Genomic DNA, 13,741 nt, shown 5'->3' on the forward strand with positions numbered 1-13,741 from the left:
TTAAATAACAAAAATAACTACTAAACTTTTTAAAATGCACTAATACTAAAAGAATAACACTGAGGGAAACTGCATTGTATGACAAATACATTTTAAGAAATCAAAGTCATGACTTCAACTTTTTTGTAATTGCAGGTATGGCAATCACATAGCAATCACATACAAATCAGATAGCAATCACATAACAATCGCATAGAAATCAGATAGCAATCAAATTTTCAGGTGGAAATTTTTTTGCCATGTTTGCAAAAAAAGTAAAACTTAGGGACGCGCGCTAAATTTTCAATTTATTATTTTTATTAAAGTTGCAATTGCCCCTAACACTAATACTAACAAAATCTAATATTATTTAAAATGCAGGAAAAAAATATTAACATGGTAGGTCTAACATAATATAAATAAGATTATCAATATATAAATATTATTGAATTCAACAACTATTAAAAAGATTAACCTGATAGATCTACTAATAGATCTATTAACATTAATATATAAGAAATTAAAATGGTATATCTAGAATAATACAAATATAAAAAACTAGTAATAAATAAAAAGTAAACTCACAAATCCAATAGCGGTTTTACTTTTTTTCCTCAAAATGACAATAGTCCATCTTTTCTTTATTATTTGTTAAATATGAAAAATAAAACGATATGAGAATATGGATCTATAACTTATTTTTAATTTAGAAAAAAATTATGAATTTTGTTGAGTGAACGTTACCTTTTTTTGTTCTTTGTTTCCCAAACAGTAACAAAAACTATAAAAAAGAAATATAATAGTATGAGAATAGGAACAAAATTTATAATTATTTAAAAAAAAAATCAAAATTTTGTAGAGTAAATGTACAAACCTCACAATTTGATGGACAAATGTGGAGAAGAAGAGGATTTAGTAACAATTTTTGGAAGAAGGAAAAGATGATTTAAGAGACAAAAGAGTAAAAAAAGGAGAGTGATTAAGAAGTTTTGGAAGAAGAAGACGACAGAGAGCAACCGGAGACTAGCAAGGCAGAAGGAAAATTGTGATCTGAGAAGCTGATGGTAGGATTTAAAAAGCTAACCCACGGATTAATATTCACGAAGAGTTATAGACTGGGAAATGGGGTTTAAAAAATGAGTAAGCTGACCCACAGATTAATATTCATGCAGAGTTACAGACTAGAAAATGAGGTTTAAAAAGTGGGTAAGCTAACCCACGGATTAATATTCATGCAGAGTTACCGGCTGGGAAATGGAGTTTTAAAAAGTTGACCCACGACTTAATCCCTCTCTCTTCCTTAAACGTGCCAAACTACAATATATCTCTAAATACTTTTCAAACTACCCTAATTCATCTCTAAATACTTTTCAAACTATCCTAAATCACTAACAAATCCTGTTGATGCAACTCATTTTCCATTCCATTTCAAATAGATAACCATTTTTCATTTGGAAAGAAAAAAAAACCGTCACTTTCGCCAGTGAGAAGGGAATGGGGGCTGCAAACCGAGTAGGTGAGAACACGCCAAGAGCAACAAGACGACCTGGCGATGAATTTTTACTTACTGGTCGAATGGGGTTGGTTGAACTTCGAACCAAAGAACACCACATCGCCCGCCAATCTTTGTCAAACCAAAAGGGGGAAGAAAATTATATACAGCAAAACCTCTTGACTGTTTCTTCTTCCTTGAAATGGGGACGATTGGCTGGAACGAGTGATCCGTCTAATTTCTGTGGTTCACTTTGCTGCGTCTTCCTATTCGACAAACGATCATCGAATAGCTAGAAGTTACGATCCTTTTCATTATCCTGGTCTATTTTTCTGTGCTCAGAACAGCTGCAGCACGGTGAATTGGAGAGAGAAGAGGCTTTAAGCCTTTGATGGAGTATTGATTTCGTTCTGGAGGTAATTCTTCTTAATCAAGCTGTAGTTTTTCTACGAAGTTGACTGCATTACGTTGCTTGGTTTTTTGGGGTTTTGGGGTTTTCTTATATTATATATATGCACGATGGGCTAGATTGATTATTATCATTGTCTAGTTTTATGGATTTTCCCCACTTCATTTGATTTGGGGTTCAGGAGTCGATGCCGTTACTCTGCGCACGAGATTGATTCACTCGTTTAATTTTAAGTTGGCCGTAGAAATACCATGATTGCAATATTCTCAATCTGTATATTGTGGTAAACGACCGAATGAGACCATGTTTGTTTTTCTTCTTCTTCCTGTTTCTGCAGAAGTTTACAGAATTACGGCCCCAAGTATGAGTTGCAGCTGCTTCGGTTCCTCTACTTTGGAGAAGAAACGAATCTCTACACGTGCTGATAAGGAACTGGACAGTAAGGACTCGAATAAGCATTAGTCTTTTAAGTATACTCAAATGCAAACATAGATATGGGAAATCCATTACTTCAAAAGTGTATCAGGAAATTATGCATGTATATCGGGATTACCATCGTATGCTTTATATGATTTTCTTTTTGCTTTATTTTCTGTTGCCTAGCTGACTTGCCTGAGAATGTAAAACAATTCTCCTTCAATGAATTAAGATCTGCTTCGGAGGATTTCCATTCGAACAATAGAATTGGACGTGGAGGTTTTGGAACTGTTTACAAGGTAAAAAGAATTTGTTGATGATGTTAAGCGGATGTTATCTGAAGGCACTTAAAATTTTATCTTTTTGAAGGTTCTCTTCTTCTGTCAGTGCAATCTTTTCTTCTTCATATGTAATTATGAAGACATTTAAGAATTGAGTTGATATCAGTTATCTGATCCACCTAATAATGTGTATTTGAGCTCACTTGATTTTGAACTGCCATTAGACTTCTGGAATCAACACCTTGGAGGTTTAGCTTCAAATTAGTCATTTAAAAGTTCATTCGATAAAACACTAGTGTTGTTTTTTTTCTTCTTCTTTATCTGCTAACATTGAAGATGTTTTCAAAATCCTAGTAAAAATTTGAAGATGTTTTCAAAATCCTAGTAAAAATTTTTGAAGTTAGAAAAAGAAAATTTAGAAAATCTATTCTGGATTTTGACATTGGGCCGATTCTTAAAATTATAATCTACTAAAAGAATTGTTAGGAAACAAGTTTAACTGTTAGAACAAAATTATTAGCAAAGGGCCTAGATTACTGCAATAGCAACCACCTTAGGACTAAACCATAGCACATTTTAGCAAAATAGTTGACATTTGTTCTAATTTTTACATAGGTAGGTAATCGTTGTGCTTGATATGTTTAAAAGCACTTTGCTTTGATGAGAAAAAACATTAATATTATATTGTACAATACTCAGAATGGATGTCTTTTCCTTATTCCTGCATGTGTAATGAACCTTACCGAAAGAACATTTGTTACCAGGGCACATTAAGGAATGGAGTACAAGTTGCGATAAAGAAACTCTCTGTAGAGTCTAAGCAAGGTGCTCGTGAATTTGTGACAGAGATCAAAACCATTTCAAATGTTAGGCATCCAAACCTTGTTGAGTTGATTGGATGCTGTTCTCAAAAAGCTAACCGGATCTTGGTTTATGAATATTTGGAGAATAATAGTCTCGACCATGCTTTGTTAGGTATTTAAGAAGATTGTTCTAATTAAAAAACATGTATCTTTGATCTTCTTTGTAATTTATTGTCCTTGAGTAGGCTTTTTGGGGTGGGGCGAGGTTGGGGGAGGGAGCACTGGATGGGTCTTCTGGATGCGCATAAGGGGGTGTTTGGGACAAGGAGTGGAATAGTGAGCTCTGAGGAGTTATGAAGTCTAGGGAGTTGTGAGCTCTTGGGGTCCATAGTATAAGGAGTTGATAAGGTATAAAATTGATGTTTTCTTAATAGTGGAAACCACAAACTCCTTGGGCCAAACGAGGAATGGAGTTCACAACTCTTACTTCCCAACTCCTACTTCACAACTCCTCGTGCCAAACACATCCTAAAACACTTTCCATGTGGTTTGGGGGATGCTACACCTTCCTACCCTTCCCACTTATAGGAATTTATGAACTTACAGCTTTGTAGTAAATGCAACACTCTTGCAGCAGTAATAATATTTTCTTCTTTTCTTTTGTGTAGATCCTAAGACCACAGGCGTCAACCTGGATTGGGGGAAGAGGTCCTCTATTTGCATTGGTACTGCTAGGGGTCTTCAATTTCTTCATGAGGAAGCTGTTCCCCGTATTGTGCATAGAGACATCAAGGCTAGTAATATACTCCTTGATAGTGACTACAATCCGAAAATTGGTGACTTTGGATTAGCCAAACTTTTTCCCGATGATATTACTCACATTAGCACAAGAATTGCAGGAACAACGTACGTCATATTACAATCTTTTTTGTTTTGTTTTATGTGGTTTTTAATTTGACTATCCTTACTTTTGTTACATTGCTTTCACAGTACTTATGCTACACCGTACTTCCCTATTGCATTTTATTAATGTTTGCAAAATCAAGTCTGTTGTGGATAATTGCCTCAATTTGGCTTAGGGATCCCTCTTCCCTCAGGGCTTTTGGATGTGGTTCTCTCTCTTTTGTTTAACATAAAGTTTCTTCATTTGCTACAAAAAAAAAAACAAAAAAAAAAACAGCCTCAACATGAATGGTGTTCATTTTTCTATTGGAGCAAGTAGCATAGCATTTAGTCATGATGCTAAATTTATATATAGTCCAAGATGCTATCAACTTTTTATCAACATGAAACATTGTAAGCTTTCCAGCTCCTTCAACCAATTGGCGTGTTCGTTTTCTTGAAGAGGAAACAGTAATTTTTATTGATATAATATAAAGAGTAATGCTAGAAATACAACATACCAAATAACAAGAAAATAGTGCAAATGATACATAAGTTAAACTGAGAAATGAAAGCATTCTAATTTAAACAAATGTCCTGAATGGAATAATCAGCAAACGCTTTGGATTGAGAACACCATGGTGAGACAAGAAGACGAGCAAAGCCCAACTGAACCAACCAATCTAAAGATTTGTCATGAAAAACCCATTGGTTACGCTCAAATTAGATCTTTGATAACGAAGTCTTGACTGCATTAGACCATAATAATCAGATCTAGAGGATAATAATGAACCAACCAAGATTTTAGTGATATTATCCCGAAAGGAGTTGCCAAAGACCCAATAGAGATTAAAATATGATAATAGGTACCACCAACAGGAGTGAGAAAATGAACAATAAAAAAACAAGTGCTGCAAATCTTCACTGCCTGCCACACATAATGGACGGGAGAAAGGTAGTACGACTGGAATTTATGTTGCAAAGTAGCTGAACAATTGTAGTGATCCAAAAATCATTATCCACACTAGAATGCTAATGTGCTTAGGGCTCTTAGGTTTCCAAAAAGCCTGATAGACCTCCTTTTCAAGAGGGGATGAGGCAATCAAGTGCTTGGATAATTATCTAACTGAAAATTTTCCCTGAAGAATCCAGTGACCATGGCCTAGAATCGGCCTTAAAAGGATTTTATAATTGCTCCCACTTTGATTGTTCCGGATTGAAGTTCTTGTCTGTATCCCCTTCGGGATTTTTGTGTATTTTATTTTCTCTAGTGATGTGTCAGTTTGTTATTTAAAAAACAGTAAACACCAATTTCTGACCAGTTTCTTCAGTTGCTTGAGGTAAACTTACCAATGCTTGAGAGCTATTGACCATTAGGGCTCTTATTTTCACCAAACTTGGTCATCATTTTAACATCCTGCACATGTTTTTGTAGACTTCAATTTTGTGTAGGTTAGCAATAAAGGTTGCTTGATATGCTAGGAATAAACTCTTGTTAGATGTTATAGAGGAACCCCTAAATCAGTAGAGTAAAAGTGTAAAACTTAGGAGACATAATGGTATGTTCCATGGCTTGAGGATCAAGATCTCAGGAGCTTCGGTAGTGACCATGACTACTAAGAGGCAAGGCCTATGAGGTGAAAGGAACCTTTGGTGCCTATGGGGTGAAAGGAACATAAAACTTTTTAATGATACTTTTTCTTCTAATGCTCGGCTTTTTGAGCTGATTTTGTCTATTGCTTTTTCTTGGTGTAAATTAAAGCACCCTTTTACTCATTTCAGTTTAGCCTTTTTAGTCAGTAATTGGCGATCTCTATTGTAATTTTCTTTGCTCGAGGTTTTCTCCATATTCATATCAATGTATTGTTTTTTTACCAAAAAAAAAGAAAAAAGAAAAAAACTAAGAGGCAAGGCCGCCTTTAGCCTTGTAGTATCTATCTTAGTAGGTAGCTGGTACATAGCCCATGTTACTTATATCATTCCATGCTTAAGAATGCTAGTCATTCTTGGAGCCTTGTATGGCATCTTAAATTCTATTCTTGGTCTCATATGCTAAGAAAGAATTGGCGAGAATACAAACAGCTTCAGCCACAGGTCTATTGAATGCCAAATATTTTCAGCAGTTAAAAGGAGGAGATTCTTTTGCCTGGGGACATTGTCCATGGAACTGGTGACCTAACACATAATCATAAAGTTTCTGCCTGGATATAGAATCTCTCCTCTTCTATGCATCAAATTTTTTTAGTACCAATCAAGTTGCCAAGTTTTTCTTTCCAACAGACGATCATCTTGATATACTGCATCTATTCAAGCCATGGAACTTGTTGAAGCTATTCGGAGTGGTAAGTTATTGGTATTGGTTGAGTGGTTTTGATTATTTCAGAAAATTTTTGCATCTTGATCTTAGTTGACAAATGTTTTTAGGATTCCCCTTCAATAATTCGGGTATAGCAAGGAGGTGTAGCATAACGGACTTCCTAGGAAAGAGACAACAAGTTTTGGCAATAAGGGTGAAAGAGAAAAAAGTTGCCATTAGGTAGGAAGGAACACAGGATTGGAGGGGATCTGATACCATGGAATCATTCTCCATATCTTTTCTCGTAATTTAAACTTGGGCAAAATACACTTTTGGTCTTTGAGGTTTGAGCTTATGTCTTTTTGGTCCATGGAGTTTTAAAATGAACACTTTAATTTTTAAGGTTTGGAAAATAGTTCTAAATGGTCCCTAAATACATTTTGACCTCTAGTTGATTCACAGAAAGATGACGTGGCACTTAAGTAAGTGGTCGTATCTTGCTGATTGGGAAATTTATTAATTTAATATTTAATTTAGGGTTATGTGTGGCTATCTTTCCTTCCTCTCCCAGCCGTCAGTGTTGGATATCATGGATGAAGATGGTTTGAAGATGAGAAGACTAAAGATCATTTATGTAAGCCTCTCTGTTCCATTTCTTTTTTCTTTTTATCCTCCTAATTTAAAGTTTTCGCAAAAATTTCAGAATGAACATATAACTAGAGTATGAAATTTTCATAACACTCATTCACTCAAGCAAAATGAAAAGGGGAAGCAAACATGGGGTAGTGGAGTTTTGCTTATGTGTTGAGTCCTTGGTTTTCTCGCTCAATTAACTGCACGTATGAGAGTGATTTTGAAATTGTTAAAATCATTTTTGTCATGTTCAGATTATTATGAAATACGTCTTTAATCACTTTAAACTAATTAAAGATTTAATTTTTCATTTTTAAATGTAATTATCATATCATCAAAATTAGCTTTGAATGATAAAAAACATCTTTTAGAGTGATTTTAGAAATGACAAAGGTGATTTTAACCATTTTAGAATCACTTCCGAACATGCTATATAAGTATTAGGTTCTAAGAGAAAGACAAACACATGTTGAAAATATTTTTTTGGCATTCCTATTATTTGAAGAGAAGAAAATTAAAAATCTAAACCTAAAAGAAAAATATGGGACAAGAACAATGAATATTGGACCTGAAAAGAGGGAAATGAGTGAGGGAAGCCAGCGAAGACGATGGTGGTCGACACACTAGTTAGAGATGAGAGGCCATTGTGAGGCCTCTAATTCTAAAGACTTCCACCATGAGGGGTGAGCAGGTAAATGGACGAGGGTAAGTGATATGAAAATCCTAGCAATTTGTAAATTAGGAACCTTTGGTTACTTGAACCCCTAATAACAAATTTAGAACCCCCAAAATCAATTTAGCACAACTCCAAGAGTTAGAAAATTACCTTGTGATTGAAGACCATGAGGTAAAGAGAACTATCTCCCTACTCAAGGTTTGAATACTCCACGAGCAAGTTGATCAATCTTACTTGGATGCTTAAACATGCAACTTTGGATCAGGAATTTAAAAAATGATGGTGATAAATCTCTGTCATCAACACAGATGGAAAATATCATTCTCAAAATTCAAAATCCAAAACTATTTCGTAGCTTAATGACCAGACTTTAGATGGCCTCTCCAAACCCTAATATGTGTCGCATCATAGATCTTTGTAAAATGAAAAAAATACCCTTATTTAATATGTTTGAGAAAGGATAAAATTGGAAACAATAAAACTTCATTTAAATTATTCAAGAAAATATAAACAATAACTTTGAACCTTTGGCGGTTCATATTAGTAAGTTATTTTGGCAGGAGGGAACATGTTGTACAACCTGATCTGTGGGGGGTTGAGGTTTATATAGCGTTTTTGCACGTTGTGTAGGGGAATGTGTTTGGTGAGGATTTTGGTGGCTAGAGTAGCCTTGCAAAGAACCAACTCTCTCAAAAAGCCAAGTAACTTTGGTATTTGTTATTTGCATTTTTGTTTGTTATATTGTAGCTTGGAACTCTGTTTTTGTGCTCATTAATTCCAAGGAAGCTACTCGTTGTTGGTCTTGCTATTTTTTGGTGTGAATTTGCGGGAAATATTATTAGAGACCTAACGGCCACATAACCCTAAATTGAATATTAAATTAATAAAATTTCTGTGTCAGCAATATACAATCACTTACTTAAGTGCCACCGCATCTTTCGGTTGGGACTCTATTTTTGTGCTGATTACTTCCAAGGAAGCTACTTGTTCTTTCTATTGTTTAGTGTGAATTTGCATGAAATCTTATTAGATACCCAACAGCCACATAACCCTAAATTGAATATTGAATTAATAAAATTTCACAGATACAACCACTTTCTTAAGTGCCACGTTATCTTTCCATTAGTCAATTAATGGTCAAAATGTGCTTAGGGACCATTTAAAAAACTATATTCCAAACTTTATGGATTAAAGCGTTCATGTTGAAACTTTAGGGACCAAATAGATACTAAACTTAAATTTTAGAGACCATAAATGTATTTTGCCCTTTTAAACTCCATACATTTACATAGTTTATACATGACATGACTCTACAGCGATACAGGATAAGGTTGAAAAAGAATAGCAAGTCTGACCAAAAAGAATAGCAAAAGAAAAAGAATTCAAATCCTGAACATGACTCAGGTGCCTTCAGGAAAGAATTATGAACACCCGACAGGCTGGGTTCATCTCGGATCTTATATGTGCTAATTTTTCAGAAATGAATTACTGCCGATTTCTCTATATTAATACGATAGATAAGTCTTGTGCACACATTATGCCACGTATATCAGCTGGTTGAGTTACATTGTAGGAGAGGCAGTATATGCGAATCAAAGGGTAATTTAAACCAGCCAAAGGATAAAAACTCAATGCCAGACAATTTTGGCCTGGGGATTGGTTCTCTTTTTCCTGATAAATACAATCATCGAGTTATATATATATATATATATATATATATGTTTGTTTTTTCATTTCTGTTGGAAAAGAAAGTTGTTGGCGAACAAATTAATGAATATATGTAAGATCCAGAGTTGGGAGTTGACACTAGAACTATTGAATGGTTTGCTTTGTTACCCAGGTTTAATTCAGTCATACTTTTTTGGCTCATATGTCTTTGTTATGCTGGCACTTGGCAGATCTCAGCAGATGGAGAGAACATTCATCATTTGATATGTTTTTTTGTATTGATGTTCTTAAAGTAGAAGTTTAAACAAGAATTGCATGAATATTTCTCATCATCTTGGAATATTGTTTTCTGCAGTGGTTATTTGGCTCCAGAGTATGCAATGGGAGGTCAGCTAACTCCGAAGGCTGATGTATATAGCTTTGGAGTCCTCATCCTTGAAATAGTTAGTGGTAGACGTAGCAGTACAGTTTTTGGGAGAGAAATATCAATACTTTTGCTGGAAAGGGTACGCTTGCTCATATCCAACTTTACAGCTTCCTTAATTCTTGTATATTTCCCATTTGCGTTATTGGTACTTCATTGCCTTAACGTAGCTGTTGATTCGGGTTGGGGTTAGTGTTTTGAAAAGTCCTCTCCGGCGAGTGCCTAGTTGCTAGGTGCAGGTTCGGATGCGAGGGGCACATTAGGCACACGCTTATGTGAAGCCCTAAGGCCCAAAGCCATGGGCCTGGAGCCTTTTTCATTATTTTGGAAAATAATAATAATAATTAGGTTTTTTCTTTTTTTATTAACTAAAAAAAATAAAATTAACTAAGCCTAAATACAATTTTTTTTCCTCACATCAACTATGCTTTTATATACAGTGTACTTCCAAAAAAAAAAAAAAAGCGCACTTTTTCTCATGCTTTGCGCTTAGAACTCCTGAAGACTATTGCGCCTTGATCTTCAAAAACACACTGGTTTGGTTACATTATGTACCTGATGAGAAGCTTGAAACTTATGAATTTGTAGATTCTCGTTTTGAGTTCTTGTGAGCATTGAGTGATTGTGCCATGTCTTAAACCTGTTGAAAAACATGCCCAATAGATCTATCTAGATAGTAGATAGCATTTTCTTTGGTGTCTTTCCTTACATGGAATCTCTTATATTTCTTCACCAGCCATATTGTAGCTTATTACAATCAGGTAATTGCCATGAAACAGGTGTGGGAGTTATATGAAGAAGGAAAACTCTTAGATATAGTAGATCCTAGACTAGGAGATTATCCTCGGGAAGAAATGCTTAGGTACATGAAAGTGGCTCTTTTTTGCACGCAAGCTACTGCAAATCGACGGCCAGTGATGAGCCAAGTCATTGACATGCTTACAAAGAAGATCAAGCTTAACGAGAAGTTACTTACCGCCCCGGGGTTCTACGGAGGCTTGGGGATTAGTGACATTCCTTCAGTGAGGAAGAAAACTTCCAAGTCGAGCACTTCCACTAGCAACGAGATGAGCTCTGCAGCCATCTCCATAACTCAAATCACCCCCAGATGAAGAAGACTGAAGTTCTAAGACTTTTGCAGATTTTAAAAAGTTGAGTTCATTGTTATTAGTTAGTTTGATTTTGTTGAAGCATCTCATTGTTAACATTGGGTAAATATTAGAGCTTTATTTTGTTGCGGATACCGAGTTGCACATACAAGTTGCAACCTCGACGCCAAGATGTTTTATCAACTGGTAGGATGTTAATACCATTCATATTATTCAACCATTGAAATGAATGTTCCAATGGCTCTTATCTCTTCTCATTTTGCTTTGATCCTGCTTTCAAAAGGCTCAAAGAATTACAAGAGCCTTTGATCATTTTGATTTGTGAATTTTGTGTTTTAATATTATTGTTATTATTTTAATTTAAGAAACATACCTTACATTATTAAGAGGGAGAGTACAGAGATATATTCCCACACCAAGTGCAAAAAAGAATCCCAACTGATCTAAATATAAGTTAGACTCTAAATACAAAAGAATTTAGAAGTAAAAGATCGAGTAGAAAGCTCGCAGAAAGAGTAACCAAATTCCAAATGGTGTCACTTAACTTTCAATGCTGTATAACATTGTTTGAACTGAATAGTGACTTGGGGGATTTATGGTTGAATCGAATTCAGCTGTGAGATACTTCAAAATCAAATCTAATTATTTGGATGGTAAGTTCATATGAAGTATTGATTTCAGACTTCTGGTTTTAGTTAGAGGGAAAAATCATTTTCTTTTTCGTGTGGAAAAAGGGAAAATTTCAACTTAATTCATTCATTCAGTATATTTATCTATTTATTTATTGTTGGTTTGAGCTGTTTCTGTGTGCGCTTTGTTCCCTTCTTGTTCTTCTAAACTTCCCTAATACATAAAAAACGAAGAAAATACTGATGCTTTAAGGGCTTGTTTACTAAATTTTCTTGTTCATATTTTAATTTATTGAACGTAAGACGTCCTAAGTCATCCAAGTAAAAAGAAATTTGCAAATACTTTTTCCTTTTATATTTTTTTTTTGCAAAAAAAAAATTACAGATACTTCATTAAACAATTTAAACTATTTTCCTTTTCCTTTTCTTTTTCTTTTTTTTTTTTTAAAAAAAAAAAAAACAAAGAGAAGTATTTTTATTTTTATTTTTATTTTTTGAATTTTAAATTTGAATGATAGTTTTGATTGATTTTACTAAAACTAACTTTTGAAAATTAGACAAAGGCCATGTTTGCATAAAGATAATGAATTTTGGTGTAATTGGAATTAGATTGCATTGATGGATCAATGAAAATGGGCCTCAATTGTAATGGTTATTTGATTGCAATTGATCACGTTTACTTATGCATCTTACAAAGGTAATCTAATCCTTATTGAAGTTGTTTACTTAGGAGTTGTAATTGAATGAACAAAGCAAGATTATAAAAATACCCTCCATTATAAATCGAATTTTTGGACATCCTGACAATACCCTTATTTTTGCAAATATTTTAAAAACATATCTGGAATGTTTGACTTCTTCTTCTCCCTCTTGCTCTAGCGTCTGACTGACATTTTAAGGCTTAGCATCTGTGCATTCGATCATTAGTAAATATACCATTTTCGGTATTATGCATCATTAGTTGTTCATTTCACAATCTGAACATGACTGATTTTTCTCTACATAACTGTTCATCTAGGGCCAAAAAATTGTGGCGTTTTTTTTTTTTTTTTTTTTTTTTTTTTTTTTTTATTTCCATGAACTTGTACTCAAAGTTTGACAAAACAAAATCCATTTTATCATTGACACTGTAGTTACATTGAAATGACGACATTACATGTTATGTTTGTTCTATTGGATTGTTTTGAAGTTATCGCTTGGTATATCGATTAGCTATTGTATCTTTGCAATTGATTGAGGTTACTATTCGCATTATGTTTATGCTTGCATTTTCATTTTTGTTTCTAGTTTGTAGTTACGATACACGTAAGATCAATCATCAAGGGAATTTGATCTTGACCTTGAACCCGAACAGAAATGGTAAATAAGTAACGCTAACTCAAACGGTAATGTAAACAATATCAGTTGAATATCTATACGTTTCTTACTTAGAAATTATTGTAGAGTTGACATGACACAAATCTAGAACAAGATTCCTGAGGTCAAGTGGTATCTTACTCAGTACACCAGTTTATCCCATATCAAGCATGCCAACATTGTTATCAAGAGGAAGATGAGTCTTGCACAATTGGATATGTTTAGAAGAATGATATTTGGTCGCTTTATTGATTTGAATATTATATTTAATAGTGGTCTCATTCATGAGGCCTTACTGAGGGAGATTGTGGACAAAGGACAAGACTGTATGTCATTCAATATTATGGAGAGCATAGTGATATTTGGGAAAGCAAAATTCCTCTTGGTTGGGATTGTGGTCACGCACACTTGTTGAATGGATGAAATTTGTTGATTATCGTTTGCGAGACACGTATTTCAAGCGTGAGTGACCGGCGTTGTTTGATTTGGAGAAAGAGTTTCTGAACTGTAAGTTTGCAAACGGCAAAGATGCTGTCAAAGTTTCGTTAGTATACTACACAGAGCTTACAATGGTGGCAAAGGACAAGTACACGTCCCTTTATCCGTATTTGTTTCAGGCTATTGATGATCTTGACTATTTCAATAATATGGATTGGGGGTTAATGTTATGGGACACGACCTTGGGTG

At 34.4% G+C, this 13,741-nt stretch overlaps 1 protein-coding gene across 1 annotated transcript; it reads left to right on the forward strand.

The window, feature by feature from the left end:
• Positions 1–1,369: 1,369 nt before the first annotated feature.
• LOC120090359 (cold-responsive protein kinase 1-like) lies at positions 1,370–11,295 on the forward strand. Its single transcript, XM_090316445.1, has 7 exons — positions 1,370–1,887; positions 2,218–2,319; positions 2,484–2,596; positions 3,343–3,553; positions 4,050–4,287; positions 9,892–10,042; positions 10,740–11,295. Exons 2-7 carry the CDS (start codon positions 2,244–2,246, stop codon positions 11,070–11,072), a joined length of 1,122 nt encoding a protein of 373 aa, XP_090172571.1. The 5' UTR covers positions 1,370–1,887; positions 2,218–2,243; the 3' UTR covers positions 11,073–11,295.
• Positions 11,296–13,741: the final 2,446 nt, after the last annotated feature.

Source organism: Benincasa hispida, chromosome 8, assembly GCF_027475165.1.
Source record: "Benincasa hispida cultivar pf3 chromosome 8, pf3_genome.v1.1, whole genome shotgun sequence".
In the NCBI taxonomy this organism is placed as follows: Eukaryota; Viridiplantae; Streptophyta; class Magnoliopsida; order Cucurbitales; family Cucurbitaceae; genus Benincasa; species Benincasa hispida.

What these genes read in the sequence shown, in the direction of transcription:
- LOC120090359 (XM_090316445.1), top strand. Translation starts at nt 2,244, where the DNA reads ATGAGTTGCAGCTGCTTCGGTTCCTCTACTTTGGAGAAGAAACGAATC. An exon ending in GTTTTGGAACTGTTTACAAG is followed by an intron (nt 2,597 to 3,342) that starts GTAAAAAGAATT and finishes ATTTGTTACCAG; the next exon opens with GGCACATTAAGGAATGGAGT. An exon ending in ACAAGAATTGCAGGAACAAC is followed by an intron (nt 4,288 to 9,891) that starts GTACGTCATATT and finishes TGTTTTCTGCAG; the next exon opens with TGGTTATTTGGCTCCAGAGT.